The 22,991-nt window shown below is 38.4% G+C and overlaps 1 protein-coding gene and 4 gene segments (V, D, J or C); 3 read left to right on the forward strand and 2 right to left on the reverse strand.

Annotated features, from left to right (window-relative positions):
• Window positions 1–3,391: 3,391 nt before the first annotated feature.
• On the reverse strand, window positions 3,392–4,848 carry LOC121815306. The segment is given in 2 exon segments: window positions 3,392–4,226; window positions 4,399–4,848. Coding segments are annotated over 2 exon segments (579 nt in total).
• A 5,718-nt stretch (window positions 4,849–10,566) lies between these two features.
• On the reverse strand, window positions 10,567–15,153 carry LOC121815300 (solute carrier family 2, facilitated glucose transporter member 1-like). Its single transcript, XM_042225589.1, has 6 exons — window positions 14,902–15,153; window positions 14,476–14,660; window positions 13,852–13,953; window positions 13,501–13,602; window positions 13,009–13,212; window positions 10,567–12,529 (listed from the first exon to the last, which is right to left on the reverse strand). Exons 1-6 carry the CDS (start codon window positions 15,089–15,091, stop codon window positions 12,350–12,352), a joined length of 963 nt encoding a protein of 320 aa, XP_042081523.1. The 5' UTR covers window positions 15,092–15,153; the 3' UTR covers window positions 10,567–12,349.
• Window positions 15,154–18,702: 3,549 nt separating this feature from the next.
• On the forward strand, window positions 18,703–19,230 carry LOC121815302. The segment is given in 2 exon segments: window positions 18,703–18,776; window positions 18,860–19,230. Coding segments are annotated over 2 exon segments (432 nt in total).
• A 370-nt stretch (window positions 19,231–19,600) lies between these two features.
• LOC121815299 lies at window positions 19,601–20,255 on the forward strand. The segment is given in 2 exon segments: window positions 19,601–19,739; window positions 19,865–20,255. Coding segments are annotated over 2 exon segments (396 nt in total).
• A 962-nt stretch (window positions 20,256–21,217) lies between these two features.
• LOC121815298 lies at window positions 21,218–21,720 on the forward strand. The segment is given in 2 exon segments: window positions 21,218–21,281; window positions 21,381–21,720. Coding segments are annotated over 2 exon segments (396 nt in total).
• The last annotated feature ends 1,271 nt before the right edge of the window (window positions 21,721–22,991 follow it).

A 22,991-nucleotide genomic window follows, 5' to 3' on the forward strand; every position in this document is an offset into this window, starting at 1 on the left:
TGTGCAATAATTGTTTAAACAAAATCAGGCAGGTGCATAAATTTGGGCACCACAAAAAAAGAAATGAAATCAATATTTAGTAGATCCGCCTTTTGCAGAAATTACAGCCTCTAAACGCTTCCTGTAGGTTCCAATGAGAGTCTGGATTGTGGTTGAAGGTATTTTGGACCATTCCTCTTTACAAAACATCTCTAGTTCATTCAGGTTTGATGGCTTCGAGCATGGACAGCTCTCTTTAACTCACACCACAGGTTTTCAATAATATTCAGGTCTGGGGACTGAGATGGCCGTTCCAGAACGTTGTACTTGTTCCTCTGCATGAATGCCTTAGTGGATTTTGAGCAGTGTTTCGGGTCGTTGTCTTGTTGAAAGATCCAGCTTCAGCTTTGTCACTGATTCCTGGACATTGGTCTCCAGAATCTGCTGATACTGAGTGGAATCCATGTGTCCCTCAACTTTGACAAGATTCCCAGTCCCTGCACTGGCCACACAGCCCCACAGCATGATGGAACCACCACCATATTTTACTGTAGGTAGCAGGTGTTTTTCTTGGAATGCTGTGTTCTTTTTCCTCCATGCATAACGCCCCTTGTTATGCCCAAATAACTCAATTTTAGTTTCATCAGTCCACAGCACCTTATTCCAGAATGAAGCTGGCTTGTCCAAATGTGCTTTAGCAAACCTCAAGCGGCTCTGTTTGTGCTGTGGGCGGAGAAAAGGCTTCCTCTGCATCACTCTCGCATACAGCATCTCCTTGTGTAAAGTGCGCCGAATGGTTGAACGATGCACAGTGACTCCATCTGCTGCAAGATGATGTTGTAGGTCTTTGGTGCTGGTCTGTGGGTTGACTCTGACTGTTCTCACCATTCGTCGCTTCTGTCTATCCGAGATTTTTCTTGGTCTGCCACTTCGAGCCTTAACTTGAACTGAGCCTGTGGTCTTCCATTTTCTCAATATGTTCCTAACTGTGGAAACAGACAGCTTAAATCTCTGAGACAGCTTTCTGTATCCTTCCCCTAAACCATGATGGTGAACAATCTTTGTCTTCAGGTCATTTGAGAGTTGTTTTGAGACCCCCATGTTGCTACTCTTCAGAGAAAATTAAAAGAGGAGGGAAACTTACAATTGACCCCCTTAAATACTCTTTCTCATTATTGGATTCACCTGTGTATGTAGGTCAGGGGTCACTGAGCTTACCAAGCCAATTTGAGTTCCAATAATTAGTTTAAAGGTTTTGGAATCAATAAAATGACAACAGTGCCCAAATTTATGCACCTGCCTGATTTTGTTTAAACAATTATTGCACACTTTTGTAAATCCAATAACTTCATTTCACTTCTCAAATATCACTGTGTGTGTCTCCTATATGATATATTTAACTGACATTTTTTTATTGTAACAACCAACGAAAATAATGACTATTAACAAGGTTGCTCAAACTGTATGTGCATATGTGTGTATATATACATACTTTCTAATTGTGGATGGGATTGTAAATGTCATTTAGGGTCCCCCTTAAGTCTGTAAATGGCTTAGCCAAGACTTCAACTGTTGCAGCTGGCACTGCAGATGTTCAAGGCCAAGTGTGAAACACCGGGAATGAGAATCAGCGCCTCCAAGTGCAAGACCTGCAAAATGGTGATGTACCCACAGAGGGTCAGAGTCACTACCCCAGGTGGAGAGTCTTGTTCACAAGTGAGGGGAGGGAGGAGCATGAGGCTGACAGACAGGTTGAAGCGCCGACTGCAGTGATGTGGACACTGTACTGATCTGTTGTGGTGAAGAGAGAGCTCTGTGATCCTGTTGTCTGTGGTGTCACCATTCACACGATGAATCAACGTTCAGTTGTGAGTATTTGTGGTCCTTGACATCCCCCTACAGTTCATGATCTGGAGTTTTTGTAAAGGTGTTGAGTGTGGCTGTATCACTGTGCTCACTGACAGCACAGAAACATCATTTGTTTCATTAGTTCTCCAGGCAGCTGTCTGTACCAGTACATCTGGTAATAGCTACTGCCCTTGATATGGCTGCAGTGTATAGTTGCATCTTCATTCTCTTTTTTCCATAACATGGAAATCTGGTTGGCATCACTTCCACAGGTTTGACCTGTATGTAATGATAAAAGTTATAATTTCAAATATTGTTCATTTCTACTTGTACAGCATTAAAGATTTTTAGTAATCCAGAATTTCCTGGAACAAAATAACTGTAAGTTGAAATAAATTGTTTCAAAACATTAAGAAGTTTGAGTTGAATTGGTACGATGAATCCACGTTCAGTTGTGAGTATTTGTGGTCCTTGACATCCCCCTACAGTTCATGATCTGGAGTTTTTGTACGAGTGTTGAGTGTGGCTGTATCACTGTGCATACTACAGCACAGAAATACAAGCCTTGATCTCCTGGCACCAAATTCTTCACTATCAGTGTCCCACTGTGAGCGTCAGTCTTGTGGCTGAGAATTTTTCATCCCTGAAGTCTGGTTCAAAGTCAGGTTGGGAGTTTGCAGTAGTAAAAACCATTTGTTTCATTAGTTCTCCAGGCAGCTGTCTGTACCAGTACATTTGGAAATAGCTACTGCCATAGGTATGACTGCATTCTATAGATACATTATCACCCTGGTTTTTCCAGAGCATGGAGGTCTGCTTGACTTCCCCCCCATCAGTTAGACCTGTGTGTAACAATAGAAGCGATCATGATCAGTTGTTCATTTCTACTAAGCATTACATATTTTTTGTTATCCTAAATCTCTTAAAACAAAATGACAGACGATTAAAATAAATTGTTTAAAAACATGAAATGGTTTAAGTTGAATTTGTATTATAAAGTTTATTGGGAATTACCTGATACCCACAGCAATAAGAATAAAAATATGAGGCGACGTCGTTTGCTCATGATGAAGATGTCCACGTTCTGTTTGGCATGACCTGTTTGAGACAGTTGTATGAAGAGTTGGAGGCGGGAGTGTTGCTCAATGAAATTGTCACTCCGGATGTAGATGCAAGCATATGTGATGCTGCTGGTCTGCCTACAGGTCATGATTTCCATTAACAACAACATATGATGACTGAGGAAAAGTCTGGTTTGAACATTTTATTTTTTTATTGTTTTTTATTTTTTTATTTTCTCTGGCTGACAATTCTTGACAAGGAAACTGGTCCAGCTTGATTATAGGAATTGCATGTCAGTGTTCTGTCAGTGAACATAATTAATTTGTTGCTGCTTTCACCAATTAAAGCAAATCTTAAGGATTTAATTGAGCCTGAAATGTGACTTCAAAGGGGATCAAACTTGTTCAATTAGTCAGTCTCTTTTTTTCAAAGTCTAGATTTAGTTGCAGACTGGCAGCAGGTGTTCAGATATGAATCTGTCAGAGAGATTAGAAGAGGTTTTTGTATTGACTTCAGTGGAATCTGTATTTATGTGCTGACTAGCAGCACAGAAATACACAGCACTGTCAGTCACAGAAACATTAGAAATGGCCAGGTTTCTGCTGTCACAAAGTTGTGGAAGTGCATGAATCTCAAAGAGCTGTTATCCTATACTGTTTTAGTTTTTTGCAGAAAAAACAAGTAATGCAAAAGGTCCTGAAATACTGAACGCTCTAGATGGGACCTTAGTCAAAGTCACCTCTCATCCATAGCAGAAGCATCAAACAATAGAGGTGAACGTGTTTGATAATGTCTGTGTTGTAGTAGTCTTTGAAACACGAATAAATGACAGTATGAATTTATATTGCTATGAAGGGTTGCAGGTGGTTGTGTCACTGCTCTGTGTGGAGCTCTGTCATCTTGTTATCTGTGGTGTCACCTTTCACACGATGAATCCACGTTCAGTTGTGAGTATTTGTGGTCCTTGACATCCCCCTACAGTTTATGATCTGGAGTTTTTGTACGAGTGTTGAGTGTGGCTGTATCACTGTGCATACTGACAGCACAGAAATACAAGCCTTGATCTCCTGGCACCAAATTCTTCACTATCAGTGTCCCACTGTGAGCGTCACGCTTGATGGTTGAGAATTTTTCATCCCTGAAGTCTGGTTCAAAGTCAGGTTGGGAGTTTGCAGTAGTAAAAACCATTTGTTTCATTAGTTCTCCAGGCAGCTGTCTGTACCAGTACATTTGGAAATAGCTACTGCCATAGGTATGACTGCATTCTATAGATACATTATCACCCTGGTTTTTCCAGAGCATGGAGGTCTGCTTGACTTCCCCCCCATCAGTTAGACCTGTGTGTAACAATAGAAGCGATCATGATCAGTTGTTCATTTCTACTAAGCATTACATATTTTTTGTTATCCTAAATCTCTTAAAACAAAATGACAGACGATTAAAATAAATTGTTTAAAAACATGAAATGGTTTAAGTTGAATTTGTATTATAAAGTTTATTGGGAATTACCTGATACCCACAGCAATAAGAATAAAAATATGAGGCGACGTCGTTTGCTCATGATGAAGATGTCCACGTTCTGTTTGGCATGACCTGTTTGAGACAGTTGTATGAAGAGTTGGAGGCGGGAGTGTTGCTCAATGAAATTGTCACTCCGGATGTAGATGCAAGCATATGTGATGCTGCTGGTCTGCCTACAGGTCATGATTTCCATTAACAACAACATATGATGACTGAGGAAGCTGGATTTTAGAACATGTTGTATTTTTTTGATTGTTTTTTATTTTTTTATTTTCTCTGGCTGACAATTCTTGACAAGGAAACTGGTCCAGCTTGATTATAGGAATTGCATGTCAGTGTTCTGTCAGTGAACATAATTAATTTGTTGCTGCTTTCACCAATTAAAGGAAATCTTAAGGATTTAATTGAGCTTCAAATGTGACTTCAAAGGGGATCAAATTTCATCGGTTAGTCTGTCATTTTTTTCAATGTCTGGATTTGGTTGCAGACTGGCAGCAGGTGTTCAGATATGAATCTGTCAGAGACATTAGGAGAGGTTTTTGTATTGACTTCAGTGGAATCTGTAGTACTGTGCTGACTAGCAGCACAGAAATACACGGCACTGTCAGTCACTGAAACATCAGAAATGGCCAGGTTTGAATATTTTTGGCCATCTCCATCAAAGCTGATTTTCCCTTTGACATCATCCTCAATGTTTGGAAATTCCAGATTTAGGTATCCCAGAAATTGTAGGACTCCTTTTTCATCTTGCTTGTACCAGAGAATGACCTGATAACCTGGTATGCTGTGTGAACATTTGATTTCACTTTCAACAGATTCACCAATTCTCTTAATGATGGATGGAGGTGTTTGGTTGGCACGTTTTGTGTCAGATGCCCCTGTGGAAAAGCAAAGAAATGACATTAAATACAGAAATCTTTAACAATACATTATGTGTTTTATCATTAGTATTGTTGTTTTCCCTACCTGTCATTTCTGGCAAGTGAAGAAAACAAAATATAGAGACCACAGCAATCATGTCAAACAATTTAAGCTATCTGTCCTTTTGCGTATTGTCAGTTCATCAGCTGTGGATGACAATAAATCGCTGGTAACAGATAACCTGAGGAGGTGTCTGCAGTTGTTTGTGTCATTGCACGTCATAGCTGAGCAGCAGAATCTTCATAAGACAGTCTGTGAAAGTGATGGTTTCATTTATTGAACTCTGTCTCCACCTAGTGGATTAAATGGAGTTGGATGCTGTGGCTCAGACTTTATACAGCAACAGGCTCACAGTGTGGCTGATTATTAATTTAGCTAAATCGATTCCTTTTATTCAGTTTCAGTTAGCTGGATCTAAAACGGTAAACATGACCAGAAGTGAGCACTTTAATTATTACACGGTAGAACATTTACAGTAATTCTGAGTACTTCTTATTTTCTCTATTCATACATTTAGTCACAAATATCATACATTTGTCTTTTTGTCTTGTACAATTAAAAGCTATAGAGACATGTTTTTGATTTATAAAGTCAGAATATAAAGAATAACTGTCACAGATAAAAAGCTGCAGGTGCATGTATTGTGTGGTGGGTACCACAGTAGAGGAGATTAGTTAAAACTTTGCACTGACAGTGTGCTGGGGTTTTTGTTCAGCTACTTGGTGCATCTGTATCACTGTGTTTGCTCACAGCACAGAAATACAAGCCTTTATCTGTAGGCTCCAGATCCTTCACTGTGAACGTCCCAGTGTAAGCGTCAGGCTTGGTGGCTGCGAATTTCTCCCTGCTGAAATTTCCAAAATCATGATCAGGTTTTGCTGTACTTGTGAACACAACGAGTTTCATCGTTTCTCCAGGCAGCTGTCTGTACCAATACATCTGAGAATAAGTATAATCCTTTGTGTGGTTGCAGTTTATTGTTGCATCCTCATCCTGTTTTTTCCAAATCATGGAGGTCTGGGTGACATCACTCCCATCACCTGCGAGTTTAACAGAAGATATTACCGCACGCAACCTTTTATATGTAGCACAGTTTTACATTGAAACACTCTGAAAACACCTGAATAACTCTCGGTGATGGCTAAAACATGGAAATATTGCTAAACATGTAAATCACCTGAAGTCCTCTTTAAGATGAAGCATAATCCGAAGACAAGCTGTTTAATAAAAACAATATCCATGTTCTACTTGAGAGAAGGTGTCAGCATGTGAAGAGCTGCAGGTGAGACTGTCACTACAGTGTGTGATGTGATCCCATGAGCTGCTCTATACATATCATCATTTTCAGTCTAGCTGCAGGTGGGAACCACGTGGCACTTTATGTTGACATACAGAGTTGCAGGTGGGAGTGTCACTGCTCTGTGTGGAGCTCTGTCATCCTGTTATCTGTGGTGTCACTATTCACATGATGAATCAACGTTCAGTTGTGAGTATTTGTGGTCCTTGACATCCCCCTACAGTTCATGATCTGGAGTTTTTGTACAGGTGTTGAGTGTGACTGTATCACTGTGAATACTGACAGCACAGAAATACAAGCCTTGATCTCCTGGCACCAAATTCTTCACTGTCAGTGTCCCACTGTGAGCGTCAGGCTTTGTTACTGAGAATTTTTCATCCCTGAAGTCTGGCTCAAAGTCAGGTTCGGCGTTTGGGATAGTGTAAACCATTTGTTTCATTGGTTCTCCAGGCAGCTGTCTGTACCAGTACATTTGGTAAAACTCTACATTCTTGGTATGGCTGCAGTTTAGAGTTGCATCTTCACCCTGGTTTTTCCAAAGCATGGAGGCCTGGTTGACATCACTTCCATATGTTCGACCTGTAACGATGCACATTATTATAGGTTTCTTTTTTCCTTTCTACTATTTTTAGCATTAAAAAAGTGTTTTGTTATCCAAAATTTCTTAATAACTGTCAATTTAAATAAGTTGTTTCAAAATGTGAAATAGTTTGAGTTGAATTGGTATAATAAAAGAGTTTACTGCGAATTACCTGATACCCACAGCAAAAAGTTTAAAATGAGGCAGCCTCGTTTGTTCATCATGTTTTTTACAAGACCAGTTTGAGACAGACGTGTGACAAACTTCTGGTGGGAGTGTTGCTTAGTGAAGCTGAAGTGTAGAGTGGAGTATATATACTGTTGGTCCCCCTACAGGTCATCACTTCCAATAACAATACAAGATGAGGGCTGAGGAAAACAGATTTTAGAATATGTAGCATTTTTGATCATTGTTTAAAAGTTCAGATATTTTAAATTATTAACAAGAAAACGGATACAGCTTGTAAACCATATATGCATGTTTGCTTGTTTTTTATGGAGGGTAATTAATATTATGTTTCTTCCAATGATTATAACAGCTATTAAAGTTTGAAAATGAGCCAATAACACATCATCTTAGGGGGTCACAATCTCTGTTTTGTTTTGTCTGTACCAATACATCTGAAAACGGCTAACACCCTTTGTATGGCTGCAGTTTATTGTTGCATTATCATTCTTGTTTTTCCATAGCAAACGAGATCTGGGTGACATCACTCCCATGAGATCAGCCTGTGTGTAATGGTAAAAGTTATCATGTGAATGTGTTAATTTTCACAAGCATTCACGATTATTTGCCATCATAAAGCTCTTGAAAGAATTTAAATTATACATTCAAGTTGAAAACATAAATTATATTAATATGGATTTACATTATACATGTTTTTTAATTACCTGATACCCTCAGCAGTCTTGTTTCTTTGTGATCAAGTTCTCAGTGTTCTGTTGGAACAAAACTATTAGAGGTGGTTACATGAGGAGTTTCAGGTGGGAGTGTTACTCAATAAAATTCAATCACATGGCAGAAGCTCAGTTGGATTAAGCATGTTGACCTGGTTGTGACAAACTGCTGAAGTTCAAATCAATCAGCATCAGAATGGGGAAGAAAAGTGACTTTGAACAGATGGTCTTAAACTGGTTTCTTGAATATCACAAAGAGCTGACTGTACTAAAATGACCTCCACAGTCACCAGATTTCAGTCACATAGAGAACATTTGGGATGGAGTGGAAAAGGAAATTTGCATCTTGAATGTGCAGCTGAATGTTTTTGCAATTTCCATTAAAGCTGATTTTCCCTTTGCACATTGTCCTCAGTGTTTGAATAATCCAGATTGAGGTATCCTAGATACTGTAGATCCTGAAAGAAGTTAGCTGTGAGGTGCTCAGGAGCCTTAAGGCTTTTTTTGGTGTGTTGGGCAGATAAGAGAAAGGGTTTTTGTACTGACTTTACAGTGAACTGCAGCACTGTGGCGTTTGGCAGCACAGAAATACACTGCACTGTCATTTAACTTTAGATTATAGATGGTGAGGGCTGACTTTTTACGGCCATCTCCATCAAAGCTGATATTTCCACTCAGATTTTCTTTTTTTTGCCACCTGGATGTTGAGATTTCCCAGAATCTCCAAAGTTTGATGTTGGTCTTGTTTGTACCAGAGAATGACCTGATAATTTGGTATGCTATGTCAACATTTGATTTCACTTTGAACAGATTCACCAATTCTCCTAATGATGGAAGGAGGTGTTTGGTAGACACTTTTTCGCATCACCTGTGTAAAAGTACACAAGAGTTTAAACACAGAAATCATTAAATTTGAATTGTATTGTTATCATTGTCATTTTCCTACCTGTAATTCCTGGAAAGTTAAGAAAACAAAGTATAGAAACCACAACGATCATCTTAAACAATTCAAGCTAGCGATCCTTTCAGTATAGTTGGTTCACCAGCTGTAGATGAGAATAGATCGCTGTTACCAGATGATGACCATAGGAGGTGTAAGGAGTTGTCTACGTCATTGCTTTAACTAGAAGAGAAAAGTGCTGTCATCATACGACAGTCTGTGCAAGTGATTATTTCATTTATTGAGGTCTGTCTCCACCTACTGTGGTAAGGGCACTGCAAATGAAGTAGATTCCTCTTTCTTTAGAAACTAACTAGTGTGGCTGATTATTCAGCTCAGTGGATCTCCTTTTATTTTATTTTAGTTTGACTGGATCTGAAAAAAAAAGGTTAACATGACCAGAAGTGGACACTTTAACTATCATATAGTAAAGCATTTACAATTTTAAACACTTGCTAATTATTTCTCTTTCATACATTTAAGGCACAAATATCATACATTTGTCTTTTTGTCTTGTACAATTAAAAGCTATAGAGACATGTTTTTGATTTATAAAGTCAGAATATAAAGAATAACTGTCACAGATAAAAAGCTGCAGGTGCATGTATTGTGTGGTGGGTACCACAGTAGAGGAGATTAGTAGGTAAGACTTTGTGACAGTGTGGTGGGGTTTTTGTTCAGCTACTTGGTGCATCTGTATCACTGTGTTTGCTCACAGCACAGAAATACAAGCCTTTATCTGTAGGCTCCAGATCCTTCACTGTGAACGTCCCAGTGTAAGCGTCAGGCTTGGTGGCTGCGAATTTCTCCCTGCTGAAATTTCCAAAATCATGATCAGGTTTTGCTGTACTTGTGAACACAACGAGTTTCATCGTTTCTCCAGGCAGCTGTCTGTACCAATACATCTGAGAATAAGTATAATCCTTTGTGTGGTTGCAGTTTATTGTTGCATCCTCATCCTGTTTTTTCCAAATCATGGAGGTCTGGGTGACATCACTCCCATCACCTGCGAGTTTAACAGAAGATATTACCGCACGCAACCTTTTATATGTAGCACAGTTTTACATTGAAACACTCTGAAAACAAAACATTCACAACAACTGCAAAAACATTAAAAATGTTGATCAGACTGCAGATTACCTGAATCCCACTTTAAAATAAAGAATAATCCGAGGATGACTTTGTTGAGAACTGTATTCATGTTCTGTTGGACAAAAGGTGTCAGCATCATCTATACTGTAGGTACAGAGATATGTAAAGCTGCTGGTGAGACTGTCCCTCTAGATTATATTGTCCCCAGATTCTGAGGAACTGCTCTATATGTAGCAAGACTTTCAGTCCAACTGCAGATGTAATATAATTGGTACTCTGGTTCCCCCTACAGTCCATCAAAGCCATTTTACTTATGTTATCATTCGAAATTCATAAAAAAGAAACTAATATCTTGTAATTAAAAAATAAATAAATACTGTCTGCTGTTACTTTTATGTTGCTATGGGTTTTCTAGCTGTGAAATAAAAGTTTACACAGCAGTCCTTCTGTGTTTTACTCAAATCACAGTGACTAAATAGGATCAGTTGAAAGGGTGGTGAAGGTATTTTTAATAATATCCTCAAGCAAAACAAATGCATGGCTTCATGGATTCAATCTTCCTTTTTTGTTTTTGTCAGGATGGGTTATCAGAGAAAATTACTTGATATTGCAGTTTTTTAATACACTCATTTATTATAACAATACAGTATTGTTGTTGTTTTTTTATTTACAAAAGCTATACATAGCAGTGTGAAAACTGTTTCCTGTCTCCCTTTCACCGTGCTGTCCACTTGATCAGTTGTCTCCTCTTTGCTGCACCACTAACTAAAGCCACTTAAGTCATTTACCAACATATATCTGCATGTAGTTTATGGATTAATAACTAAAAGAGACGGTTTGGTCCAGTAGATGGCGCTGTTTACATATTTTTACACAAAGTGTTGGAAAATGGAATGAAATCCTGAATGTTGTTTTCTAAACACCCTGCTCGGTCGATCTGCCTTTTAAATCATAGTCTCTGTGGACTTTGCTTGTGTGTCTAAAAAGATAAAACAAGCTGTCCATAGACAAATGAGAACACATCCTTTACAAGCTGACTGAGTTCTGGCTCTGTTTTTGAGTTATTAGAAACTGACTTTGAATAGACAAGTACAGCATTATTCATTTCCATTTTATTCTGACCCCCTGCTGTTTTAAAAGCCAAACTTGTCCTCTAATCTCCTGGTCTCACTCCCTCTGCAGTTCCTGCGAGTCAAAGTGGATCGTGTTGGATCACATATTTATCCTCAGAGCTGTGGTTGGTTTTCAGGCATATTACAAATATACACAATTCAGAGACATGTGAGATTTTGCACACAAATAATGAATTGTAAGGCTGCACCGCTGAGAATCCAACTAAGAAAGGCTCCATAGGAGATCAGGTACAGATGGTGCCTTAAACTAGGCTGAACATTTAAAAGTACAATTTTTAGATAAGCAAAAACATCTAATTGGCTCACTACAAAACCATTTTTAAGAATTACAATAATCTCATTTGCTACCTGATATTAAGTTACGATATAACTAGCAGATTTATGGAAATAACAAGAGGGAAAGAAGTTACAAGAACTCTGTTAAACATTTTGGACATGCTGGAAGTGTTCTAACTTTCTTGTTTGCCAGGCAGTGTGTCACGGTACACTTGTGTGTTAAAATTAAAAAAAGAGGCTTGGTTGATGGTGTGGAAATAAATCCAGCGTTTTTACAAGCTATAAACTATGCAAAGAATGTGTTGCAAACTTTTTCCACTATTCCCACAATCTCCCCCTAGTGCTTTTACAAAATAACAACACAATGACCACAAAATGCCTCATACATGCAGGATAAATATAAACTATAATCTACTTTTAATATCATTTTTTTAGTGTCGTTTTGCTGGAGAGCCTAAAGAAGTAAGGTAAAAGTAAGAGTCAGAACCTGTACCTAATGGACTTACATTTTGGTGCTCTGAGTTTGAATAATTATCATTTTTGAGCTCTGAGTATTAAAATGTCTTTGCATAAATAATATCTGTGCGTGCTTTGAGTAACAGCAATTGCATTGATAAGATGGTTTGGCGTTTGTGGTTTTCTTGTTTTGTGTTAAAGATTTGTTATTTAAAAGTAAATTTTCAATGCTGTGAGCACCAGATTTATATTCAAAACAGTTTTCTAGCATATTTTTTGTTGCTTTAAATTGAATTGACTCATTACACACTGATTATTGACCAGCATCAATCAAAACTGACACGTTGCTCAGGTGAAAGTGTTGAATACAGTCTTATTGTGCAACGGGATGCCCTCTGCTCCTCTGAACTCCTCTGCGATGTCATCAAATGTACGACCCTTTGTTTCCGGGAGGCGAATCCAGGTGAAGGTGAAGGCGAGCAGAGCCACGATCATAAAAAGGAGGTAGACATAAGCACCACAGATTTTCTGTGTGAGACAGACAGACAAGAATCCTTTTTTTAATGTTTTTATTTGACCTCTGATTACCTAGGAATGGTCACTTGAGATGGGAATCTCATACCACAAGAGCAAAACAATGTTAAAAAGAGAAGGAAAGAAAGCAAATACAAAAGGTATTGATTTGGTTCACTGGTCTTAATTTCATGTTGGCTGCCGTTTCTGCTGCACTATAGGGAACAGATGCTTCTTTTGTTAACTGTAATTTAATTACTTATTACATTATTTCAAGCTGGATTTAAAGGATTTAGCAATAGATTTATATGTTTTGCTATAGATACAGATGTGCAGTATAACAGATGGAGCAGATTTATAGCCTGTATTTAACAGCTATTTCTCTGAGGTGTAAGCAAACTCACAAAAGCAAACAAGAAATCCACCTTTAAAGTTTCCCCTGAAGTCTTGCTTGGTCATACAGCATGCAGGCCAACGGTATAAATGTTACGCACCAGTAATGGAGGAAAGAGAAGTGCCAGAACAAACTTCCCTCCCCAGTTGAGCAGGCTACTGAAAGCCATGGCTATAGGTCTGCCAGACTGGTCGAACAGCTCGGCAGCAATGAACCAGGAGATCGGACCTGGGCCCAGCTCATAGGCTGAAGTCAGGCAGAAAACCAGCAGCACTTGTAGGCTTCTGAGTTCTGGGACCAGATGCTACACAGTAAAATAATAAATTGGAAGGATGGTTGTAGGTTAGTCATGTAGACATGTAGAAAATTCTGTTAGGTTAACATGTAGATGGTGTCTTTCTCTCTATTGTTTAAACTTGAAGCTTCCTTTTCAAACATCCTCCAAGCTATGCCATGGTTTATTTTTCATATTATCCATTTAATCATGTCATAAGATCGGGTTCCACGGTTTGCAGAAGTTGGATATACATTCAAAACCAGCACATAACTTTTTTCTGCACAAATGGAAACAACCACACATAGATGATTTTACCAGGACAGAATCGACTACGGTCATGATTAAGTTGCACACTGCTATGGAGATGAAACCAGTCAGGAGCAACCGCCTCCTCCCTGCCCTCTCCATCAGGAAGAACTGGAGAGGAAAAAACAACACACTGGTATTAAAATGCAACACTATCCCTTTTCTGGTTCATGCTGTTAAACCATTCATGAAGAAATAATGACAAAACTTCATGCTTTCTGTGACAAAATCAACAAAATAGGGCACAGCTGATTTACTGATTATATTGAGCAACCTATTAAATATAAGAAATAATATCGTTTCGCATTCAAAAACACACTGAACTGCAATATAAAGGATCAGCACTTGGTTTGTACTTACTGCTACCAAAGTGAACGTCAGATTGACGGCCCCAACACCCAGTGTGAGATATTTGGCCTGGTCAAACTTGGCCTGAAACATTTTGGTGGAATAGTTGATTATCTGGAAGAAAAGCACAGGAATTTAGTTTAGTTTAGTGAGTAACTGAGAAATATTTCAATGGGTTTTTTTTAGGGTTGAGATATTGCCTCAAGCTCTTCTCAGGGTTACAGCAAGTGTGCAAAACTGAAAAAGAAAAGAAGCCAATGTAGAAATGCCAAGTACTCCTTGAGGCAGCCTCCAAAAGTGAGTAAGCCTCCTTTCCATCCAGAGGAAAGAAGCTAAAAATCCCCACAAAAGGGATGGGTGTCTTCATGTGAGATGGAACTGGCCAGTCTCTGCAGCTGTCAGGTACAGAGAGACTGGTAAATAGCAGCTTAACCTGATCAGTTTGCCTGATCAGTTCATATTTTGCATCAGTTTGTTGGTGTCTTTCAGAGTTAGGTTACCATAGCATGACACCAAGGAAAAAGGTCAAGCTAAAGTTGAGGCCAGGAGCTTTTACTTCATCTATTTCAACACATAGAAAAAGAGAAATATATGTCAGAGAAATATTTTTCAGATTAAGAGGATTTTATCACTGACCGCATTGAATCCAGAGAGCTGGCTTCCCAGGCTAACAATCAGGACAATAATGATCGGTTGCCTGTAGCTGCGTTTCTTGAAGAAATCCTGGATGGTGACACGACTCTGTGTGTGAGCAGCTTCCTCTTTCATTTCTTCCAGCTCAGCAAATACATTTTCTGCTCTGCCTCTCAGCCTCAGCAGGGCTGCAGGATTAAAGAAACACCTTTCAACATATTCTAAGGGGATGTTTAGGTGAAATCCACAAAGCTGGGATAGTAAACCATAGTAAACCATTTCTGCATTTTAACTTCTGGAACCAACTTGAGAATGTCATACAAATGAATTCATCTCTTTTAATATATCATAATACAAAAGAGTAATCTCTTTAGAGAGAGGATGATTTATTAAACGATATGAACAGTAAGTCCAGTGAGTGGAACCTACCACTTTTGGCCTTGATTTCTTCTTGCCGGTTGATGAGCAGATAGCGGGGACTCTCAGGACAGAAGGGTAGGATCACATACTGTGTGAGGGCCGGGATGAGAGACAGGGACAGCATCATGGCCCAGTCATGCTCTGTGCCCAACACTATCTCGAGACCAGCCACCTGCAGCACACGAGCAGCTAGTTTCATGTCATATCCATGTATTGTATAAATCCTTATTTGTGTATTATGGGATTTTGAGGAACTTAAATAAAAACAACAGATTTTGAATGAAAACAATGGAATTTGAATGGAAAAAAAGAGTAGAATTAGAATGAGAAGAACAGCATTGGAATAAAAACAAAAGAATTTGAATGAAAACAACGGAATAAGAATGAAAATAACGGAATTTCAATGAAAACAAAAAAAATTGAATTGAAGCACCGGAATTTGAATGAAAAGAACGGAATTAAAATGAAAAGAACAGAATTAGAATGAGAAGAATCGAATTTGAATGAAAACAACGGAATGTGAATGAAAAGAACAGAATTGAGAGCAAACAAGAATTAGAATGAAAAGAACAGAATTTGAATGAAAAACAGAATTGAATGAAAAGAACGAATTTGAATGAAAACAAAAAAAATAGAATGAAAACAGGAATTTGAATGAAAAGAAAGATTTGAATGAAAACAAAGAATTAGAATGAAAAGAACAGCATTTGAATGAAAAACAAACGAATTAGAATGAAAACAACGAATTGAATGAAAAGAACAGATTTTGAATGAAAACAAAAGAATTAGAATCAAAAGAATGAATTTGAATGAAAAATGCAATTTGAATGAAAACAAAAGCATTAGAATGAAAGCACGGAATTTGAATGAAAACAGGAATTAAATGAAAAGAAAATATTAGAATGAAAGAACAGAATTTGAATGAAAACAATGGAATTAAATGAAAGACAGAATTTGAATCAAAACAATGGAATTTGAATGAAAACAACGAATTTGAATGAAAAAAAGAATTAGAATGAAAAAGAGAATTTGAATGAAAACAACAGAATTAAATGAAAAGAACAGATTGAATGAAAACAAAAGAATTAGAATCAAAAGAATGGAATTTGAATGAAAAGAACGAATTTGAATGAAAAAACAGTATTAGAATGAAAGAATCGAGATTTGAATGAAAACAACGGAATTGAATGAAAAGAACAGAATTTGAGAACAAACAATAGAATTTGAATGAAAAAAGATTAGAATGAAACACAGAATTTGAATGAAAACAACGAATTAAAATGAAATGAAAAGAATAGAATGAAACAGATTTGAATGAAAACAAAAAAGAATGAATGAAAACGGAATTAGAATGAAAACAACAGAATTTGAATGAAAAGAACAGTATTTGAATGAAAACAAGAATTAAATGAAAACAACACGTATTTTCTCTCAACAGGTGATCCAGGAGATTTTTTTCTCCCCTCCCTTCTCACTGTCCCTCTCCCCTTCTGTTTTTCTTTTCCTTCCTCTTTCTTTCTCCCTTTCCTATCCCTCACTCATGTCTGTCCCGTCTGTAACAACTGAAAATAAAATAAATAATAAAAACAAAGGTCGATCAAATGGACCAATACGGCAATGCCATGATGATCCATTTGGCAAAATAAATCCATTGGGCTTTCTGTAAATCCAATAAACTTCATTTCACTTCTCAAATATCACTGTGTGTGTCTCCTATATGATATATTTAACTGACATTTTTTATTGTAACAACCAAAACAGGAAAATAAGGACTATTAACAAGGTTACCCAGACTTTTGCATCCCACTGTACACACACACAAAATATGTGTTTGTGGGATCAATTCTAAACTATAGTGACAGTCTCACCTGCAGCCAATAGGACATGGATACTGTTTTCATCAAACAGGTAGTCCTCTGATTATTCTTCATTTTCAAGTGGACTTCAGGTCATTCATAATCTGATGAACATATTCATATTTTTCCCAATAATGTAAGAGTTCCAGGGGTTTTCAGAGTGTTTCAATGGAAAACTGTGTCAAATATATATCGCATGTAGTAAACGTTTGTGTTAAACTCACAGGTCTGTCACAGAGACTCCATAATCTAGGGGAAAACACAGGGCAAAGATGCAACGATCAGCTAAAACCACATCAATTCATCGTTATAAAATTAATTGTGTTCACCAGTTATAATGTTTACCGTTTTAGATACAGTCCCACTGAAAAGAAACAAAAGGAATACATGTGTTGAATTAATAATCAGCAGCACACCGAGTCAGTTTCTATAGAAGGCTGAGTGCCAGAATCTAACGCCACATGGCTTGTGCTCCATTTACAGTACCCTCACTCCAGTAGGTGGAGACAGACCTCAATAAATTAAATCTTCACGCCCACAGATTGTCGAATGACAACAGTGTTTTCCACTGCTAGTTTAAGAAATGAAGTAGAAACCTGCTGACACCTCCCATGTGCATCATCTGGTAACCGCGATCTATTCTCATCCAAAGCTGATGAACCGACTATACTGAAAGGAAAGCAGAGATAAATCGTTTAAAATGATCATTGTGGTCACTATATTTTGTTTTCTGCACTTCCCAGAAATTACAGGTAGGGAAAACAACAATAATTATAACAATACAATGATTATAACATAATGATTCCTGTATTTAAACACCGTTTTTCCACAGGTGCATCTGACACAAAAAGTCTCTCCCAAACACCTCCTTCCATCATTAGGAGAATTGGTGAATCTGTTCAAAGTGAAATCAAATGTTCACACAGCATTAAAGATTATGAGGTCATTCTTTGGTACAAGCAAGACCAACACCAAACTTTGGAGATCCTGGGATATGTCAACCTGCAGTTCGTGAATAAAGAAAGCAATCCGAGTGGAAATATCAGCTTTGACGGAGATGGCCGTAAAAAGTCAGCCCTCACCATCTATAATCTAAAGTTCAGTGACAGTGCAGTGTATTTCTGTGCTGCCAAACGCCACAGTGCTGCAGTTCACTGTAAAGTCAGTACAAAAACCTATTCCCTTATTTGCCTGACAGAACAACAAAGTGCTGGGGATCCTGAGCACCTGCAGCTACCCTTCCTTTCAAGTTTGAGTTTGTTAAATTCATGTTCAATTAAATATGATATTTTAAATACACAGTAATTTGCTTTAGCAATGCTCTCTATGCACTTCAAACAAGTTGAAAAAAACTTCCTTTCTGAAGCTGGAAACATTTGTGTCAGGTAATCCGCGTTTTGAATGTTATCAAATCTGTCTTGATCTAGAGAACTGGTAGTCCATGAGGAATTCTGTATGCACTGTGGTGGGACCTCTTATCAGCTGATACTGTATTTCTGTTCTGCGTTTCAGGGACCAATGTGCAACATCTGTATAAGACAGACATTCATTTTCATCACAAAGTGGCATCTATGATCCCTCTGCACGTATGAATCGTGCATCAAGAATAGTTTACACAAACTCATTTTTACTAGTTGATAAATGCAAGTCAGTCAGTGGATACAAAACTAAATGATTCAGTAAAATATAGAAAGATAACTTTAGATACAGATTTAAATGATTGTGGTCTGATCTCACATGAGTAAAAGGAATATCGATGCTGAAGTGACTACAAACAAAGGGGACACAGGGGAAAGATAATGATTTTTACACCCCCAGGGGGAGACAAATGTCAGCAAATGAAATAAGGTAGCAAACATATTGCACATGCCCAAAACCACAATATCTACACATAGCCTGCAGATAAAGTCAAAGCTTTGGTTTCATATCTGTCATCCATTAACTGTGATGTGCTTCACAGGAGAGGAATGTTCAACATGATCTCCACAGTCTTCATTCTCTTTTTCTTTCAGCTGATGGGGGATAACGGTGAGTATTCTAAGATCAGGAAATCATCACAGAGCTGGTAATTTCATTTCTAAAATAATCATGTGTTATTTTATTCCCAACAGGAGTTTCTAGCACCTACAATGTCCTGCAAACACCTCCTTCCATCATTAAGAAAGTTGGTCAATCTGTTTCCAGTGAGATCCACTGTTCACACAACGTGTCAATTTTTGAACGGATTCTCTGGTATAAACAAGACAAACACAGAGCTCCACAGTTCCTTGGATACCTAAATCTGAACTTTCCCTACCCCGAGGAGGATGTGAAAGGAAAAATCAGCTTTAACGGAAACGGCAAAAAACATTCAAACCTGACCATTTCTAATGTTTCAGTGACTGACAGTGCTGTGTATTTCTGTGCTGCTAGTCAGCACAGTACTACAGATCCAACTGAAGTCAATACAAAAACCTCTCCCAATGTCTATGACACAGATTAATATCTAAACACCTGCAGCCAGTCTGCAACTAAACCTAGCCTCAGAAAAAAGTCACTGACAGCTGCCTGGAGAACTAATGAAACAAATGGCGTTTACTACTGCAAGCTCTGAAAATGACTTTGAAACAGACTTCATGAATAAAAGGTTCTCAGCCATCAAGCGTGATGCTCACAGTGGGACACTGATAGTGAAGAATTTGGTGCCAGGTGATCAAGGCTTGCATTTCAGTGCTGTCTGTGAACACAGCGATACAGCCACACTCAACACCTGTACAAAAATCTCACATAATGAACTGTAGGGGGATGTCAAGGACCACAAATACTCACAACTGACGTTAGAGATACCACAGATCAAAGAGCTCCCCACAAAGCAGTGACACTCCCACCTGAAACTCTTGATATCAACATAAATTCAAACTGTCATTTATTCATGTGCTCCCATCTTCTACAACATGGACATTTTCATATATTGTCACCTCACTTTTTTGGTATTTCTGCTTTGGATCAAAGGTGAGATGTACTGAGATCTCATTTATGCTGTTACTTATTTTAGGGACGGCAGAAACAAATAATCATAATTAAAGGCTTTATACTTAAACATCTGCATTATTAACCAAACTGTTCTACACACACAGGTCTAATTGATGCCAAGGATGTCACACAAACTCTCATGCTGTGGGAACAACGGGGTAATAATGCAACAATGGACTGCAGCCATACCAAGGGTCCTACCTATTATCAGATGTACTGGTACAGACAGCTGCCAGGAGAAAATATGGAACTGATTGTGTTCACAACAACAGCCAAAAAATATGATCACGACTTTGGAAAATTCAGCAAAGAGAAATACTCAGCCACAAAGACTGAGGCTCACGATGGGACATTTACAGTGAAGGACCTGGAGCCAAAAGACAGCGGCTGGTATTTCTGTGCCGTCAGTGAGCACAGTGATACAGACTCATGTGAAAGCTGAACAAAAACCCCACTGAATGGTTGGCACAAGTGTTGCAATTATTCCCTGTACTGTAGGGGGACCTCAAGTACAACTACACATCAGAATCGTATGAAGCTTTTCAACCTCCCACCACACACATTCAGTTTAGGTTCCTCTGAACAGGATGATGATCACAGCTGGTCTGATCAAACTCTCTTCAGCTCTAGCTTCATTGGAGGTACTGTCCACTATGATAGTGATCTGTACTTTTCACTCTGCTCACCCCACAGGAGTTTCTAGCACCTACCATGTCCTGCAAACACCTCCTTCCATCATTAAGAAAGTCGGTCAATCAGTTTCCAGTGAGATCCACTGTTCACACGATGTGTCAACTGTTGATTGCATTCTCTGGTACAAACAAGATGAACACAAAGCTCTAAAGTTCATGGGATACCTAAACGTGGAATATCCAAACCACGCAGATAATGTGAAAGTGAAAATCAGCTCTGATGGAAATGTCAAACAACATTCAAACCTGACCATTTCTAATGTTTCAGTGACTGACAGAAACATGTGCATTGGGCTCAGTATAGTATTACAGCTCCACTAAAGTCAATACAAAACCTTACCTAATGTCTCTGAGGCAGATTAATATCTGAACACCTGCAGCCAGTATGCAACTAAATCTAGCCTTAAGGTTTTGAGAGTTTCAAGACAGATTTGACCCCATTTGAAGACATGTTGCTGGCTTAGATTAAACCTTAAGCGTTGTTATAATCGTTGGAAGAAGCAGGGAATTAATTTTGATCAATTGTTAAAGTCACACACATAATTGTGTTTCCTGCCACCATGCTAGATGTCTTGTCCTCTGAAGAATTTAACAGTCAGGAATATAAACACAAGCTCGTGAACTGTAGGGGGATGTCAAGCACCACAAATGCTCACAACTTCTCTTTGATTCAGGATCACACAGCATGGCACAAAGCAGCGACACGCCCACCTGAAACTCTATATGTCAATGTAAATGCATACTGCCATTAACTCATGCATCTCCAACAACATGGACCTCATCAAGCATGGTCAGCTCAGCTGTTTGACTTTTCTTCTTTGGATGAAAGGTGGATTAGACTAAGATTTCATTTACATAAGGTATATATGGTTTAACATTGTACTTTTAAAAAAATGTCATTATTAACCAAACATTTATAAACACACAGGTCTAACTGATGCCAAGGATGTCACACAAACTCCCATGCTGTGGGAACAACAGGGTAATAATGCAACAATGGACTGCAGCCATACCAAGGGTGCTTTCTATGTCCAGATGTACTGGTACAGACAGCTGCCAGGAGAAAATATGGAACTGATTGTGTTCACGACAACAGCCAAAAAATACGATCACGACTTTGGAAAATTCAGCAAAGAGAAATACTCAGCCACAAAGACTGAGGTTCATGATGGGACATTTACAGTGAAGAACCTGGAGCCAAAAGACAGCGGCTGGTATTTCTGTGCCGTCAGTAAGCACAGTGATACAGACTCATGTGAAAGCTGAACAAAAACCCCACTGAATGGTTGGCACGAGTGTTGCAATTATTTCCTGTACTGCAGGGGGACCTCAAGTACAACTACAGATTGGGAAATCGTATGAAGCTCTTTAGCTTCCCACCACACACATTCAAGTTTAGGTTCTGAGCAGGATGATGATCGCAGCCGGTCTGATCAAACTCTTTTCAGTGCTTTGTCTGCATATACGAGCCCTCCACATACATGACCGCATGAAAAGCCATTCACAGAAAATTATAAACTCATATTCACAGGCTGATTAACTCTTTCAGTGGATACAAACATAATTAATCAATAAAATAAAGAAAGATACATTTAGTTACAGGTTTAAATGACCGGTTAATGATATGACATACAGAACGATATACAGTCATGTGAGAAAATTAGGACACCCTATGAAAGCCTGTATATTTTAAAATATATTTGGCCATATGGATATTTAATACCAATTTTAATGATACTGAGGGATTCAAACAATATAACTAAACAATTAAAAAAATAAGAAAAGCCTTTTTAAACTTCATGTGAAATGTAATTTAAAAAGAATGCAATTTTTGGTGAGGAATAAATTAGGACACCCCCACATATTATCCCACTTAAAATGGTTAAAATCACACACAGGTGTATCACATCAGGTGCACATTATCAGTACATCGTTAACCAGCATTTTAAAGGAGCCTTGCCTTATTTAAACCTCAGATTTAGTTTAGTGTGCTCCTGACTGTTGAAGTGTTGAAGTGAGCGCCATGATGAGATCTAAAGAGCTGTGTGATACCCTCAGAAAGAAGATTCTGGCTGCTTGTGAGTCTGGTAAGGGACTTAAAAAGATCTCAAAAGAATTTGACATCAGCCATTCCATCTATCCGGAAAATTGTTTACAAGTGGAGGACATTCAAAACAACTGCTAACACGCCCAGGTCTGGCCGTCCAAGCAAATTCAGCCCCAGAGCAGACGGCAAGATGCTCAAAGAAGTCATCAAAAATCCTAAAACGTCATCATGGGAACTACAGCAGGCTCTGGCTACCATTGATGTGAAAGTGCATGACTCTACTATCAGAAAGAGACTACACAAGTTTGACTTTCACGGGAGGTGTGCAAGGAGGAAATATTTTTCTTAGAGAGCAAAGGTTAAGGCCAGACTGAAGTTTGCCAGAGCGAACACAGACAAAGACCATGACTTCTGCAATAATGTTCTTTGGACAGATGAGTCTAGAATTGAATTATTTGGACACCAGGGCCCTGTTTCAGGAAGCCGGTTTAG

Source organism: Haplochromis burtoni, unplaced genomic scaffold (assembly GCF_018398535.1).
Source record: "Haplochromis burtoni strain Fernald_Lab_line unplaced genomic scaffold, NCSU_Asbu1 Contig_176, whole genome shotgun sequence".
In the NCBI taxonomy this organism is placed as follows: Eukaryota; Metazoa; Chordata; class Actinopteri; order Cichliformes; family Cichlidae; genus Haplochromis; species Haplochromis burtoni.

Bases quoted from the DNA above. Each gene is read 5' to 3' on its own strand.
- LOC121815300 (XM_042225589.1), bottom strand. From the start codon at position 15,091: ATGAAACTAGCTGCTCGTGTGCTGCAGGTGGCTGGTCTCGAGATAGTG. The intron at 14,661-14,901 runs GTAGGTTCCACT...TTAATCCTGCAG, and splicing joins AGAAATCAAGGCCAAAAGTG to CCCTGCTGAGGCTGAGAGGC. The intron at 12,530-13,008 runs GTGCGTAACATT...TGTCTCACACAG, and splicing joins TTCTCTTTCCTCCATTACTG to AAAATCTGTGGTGCTTATGT.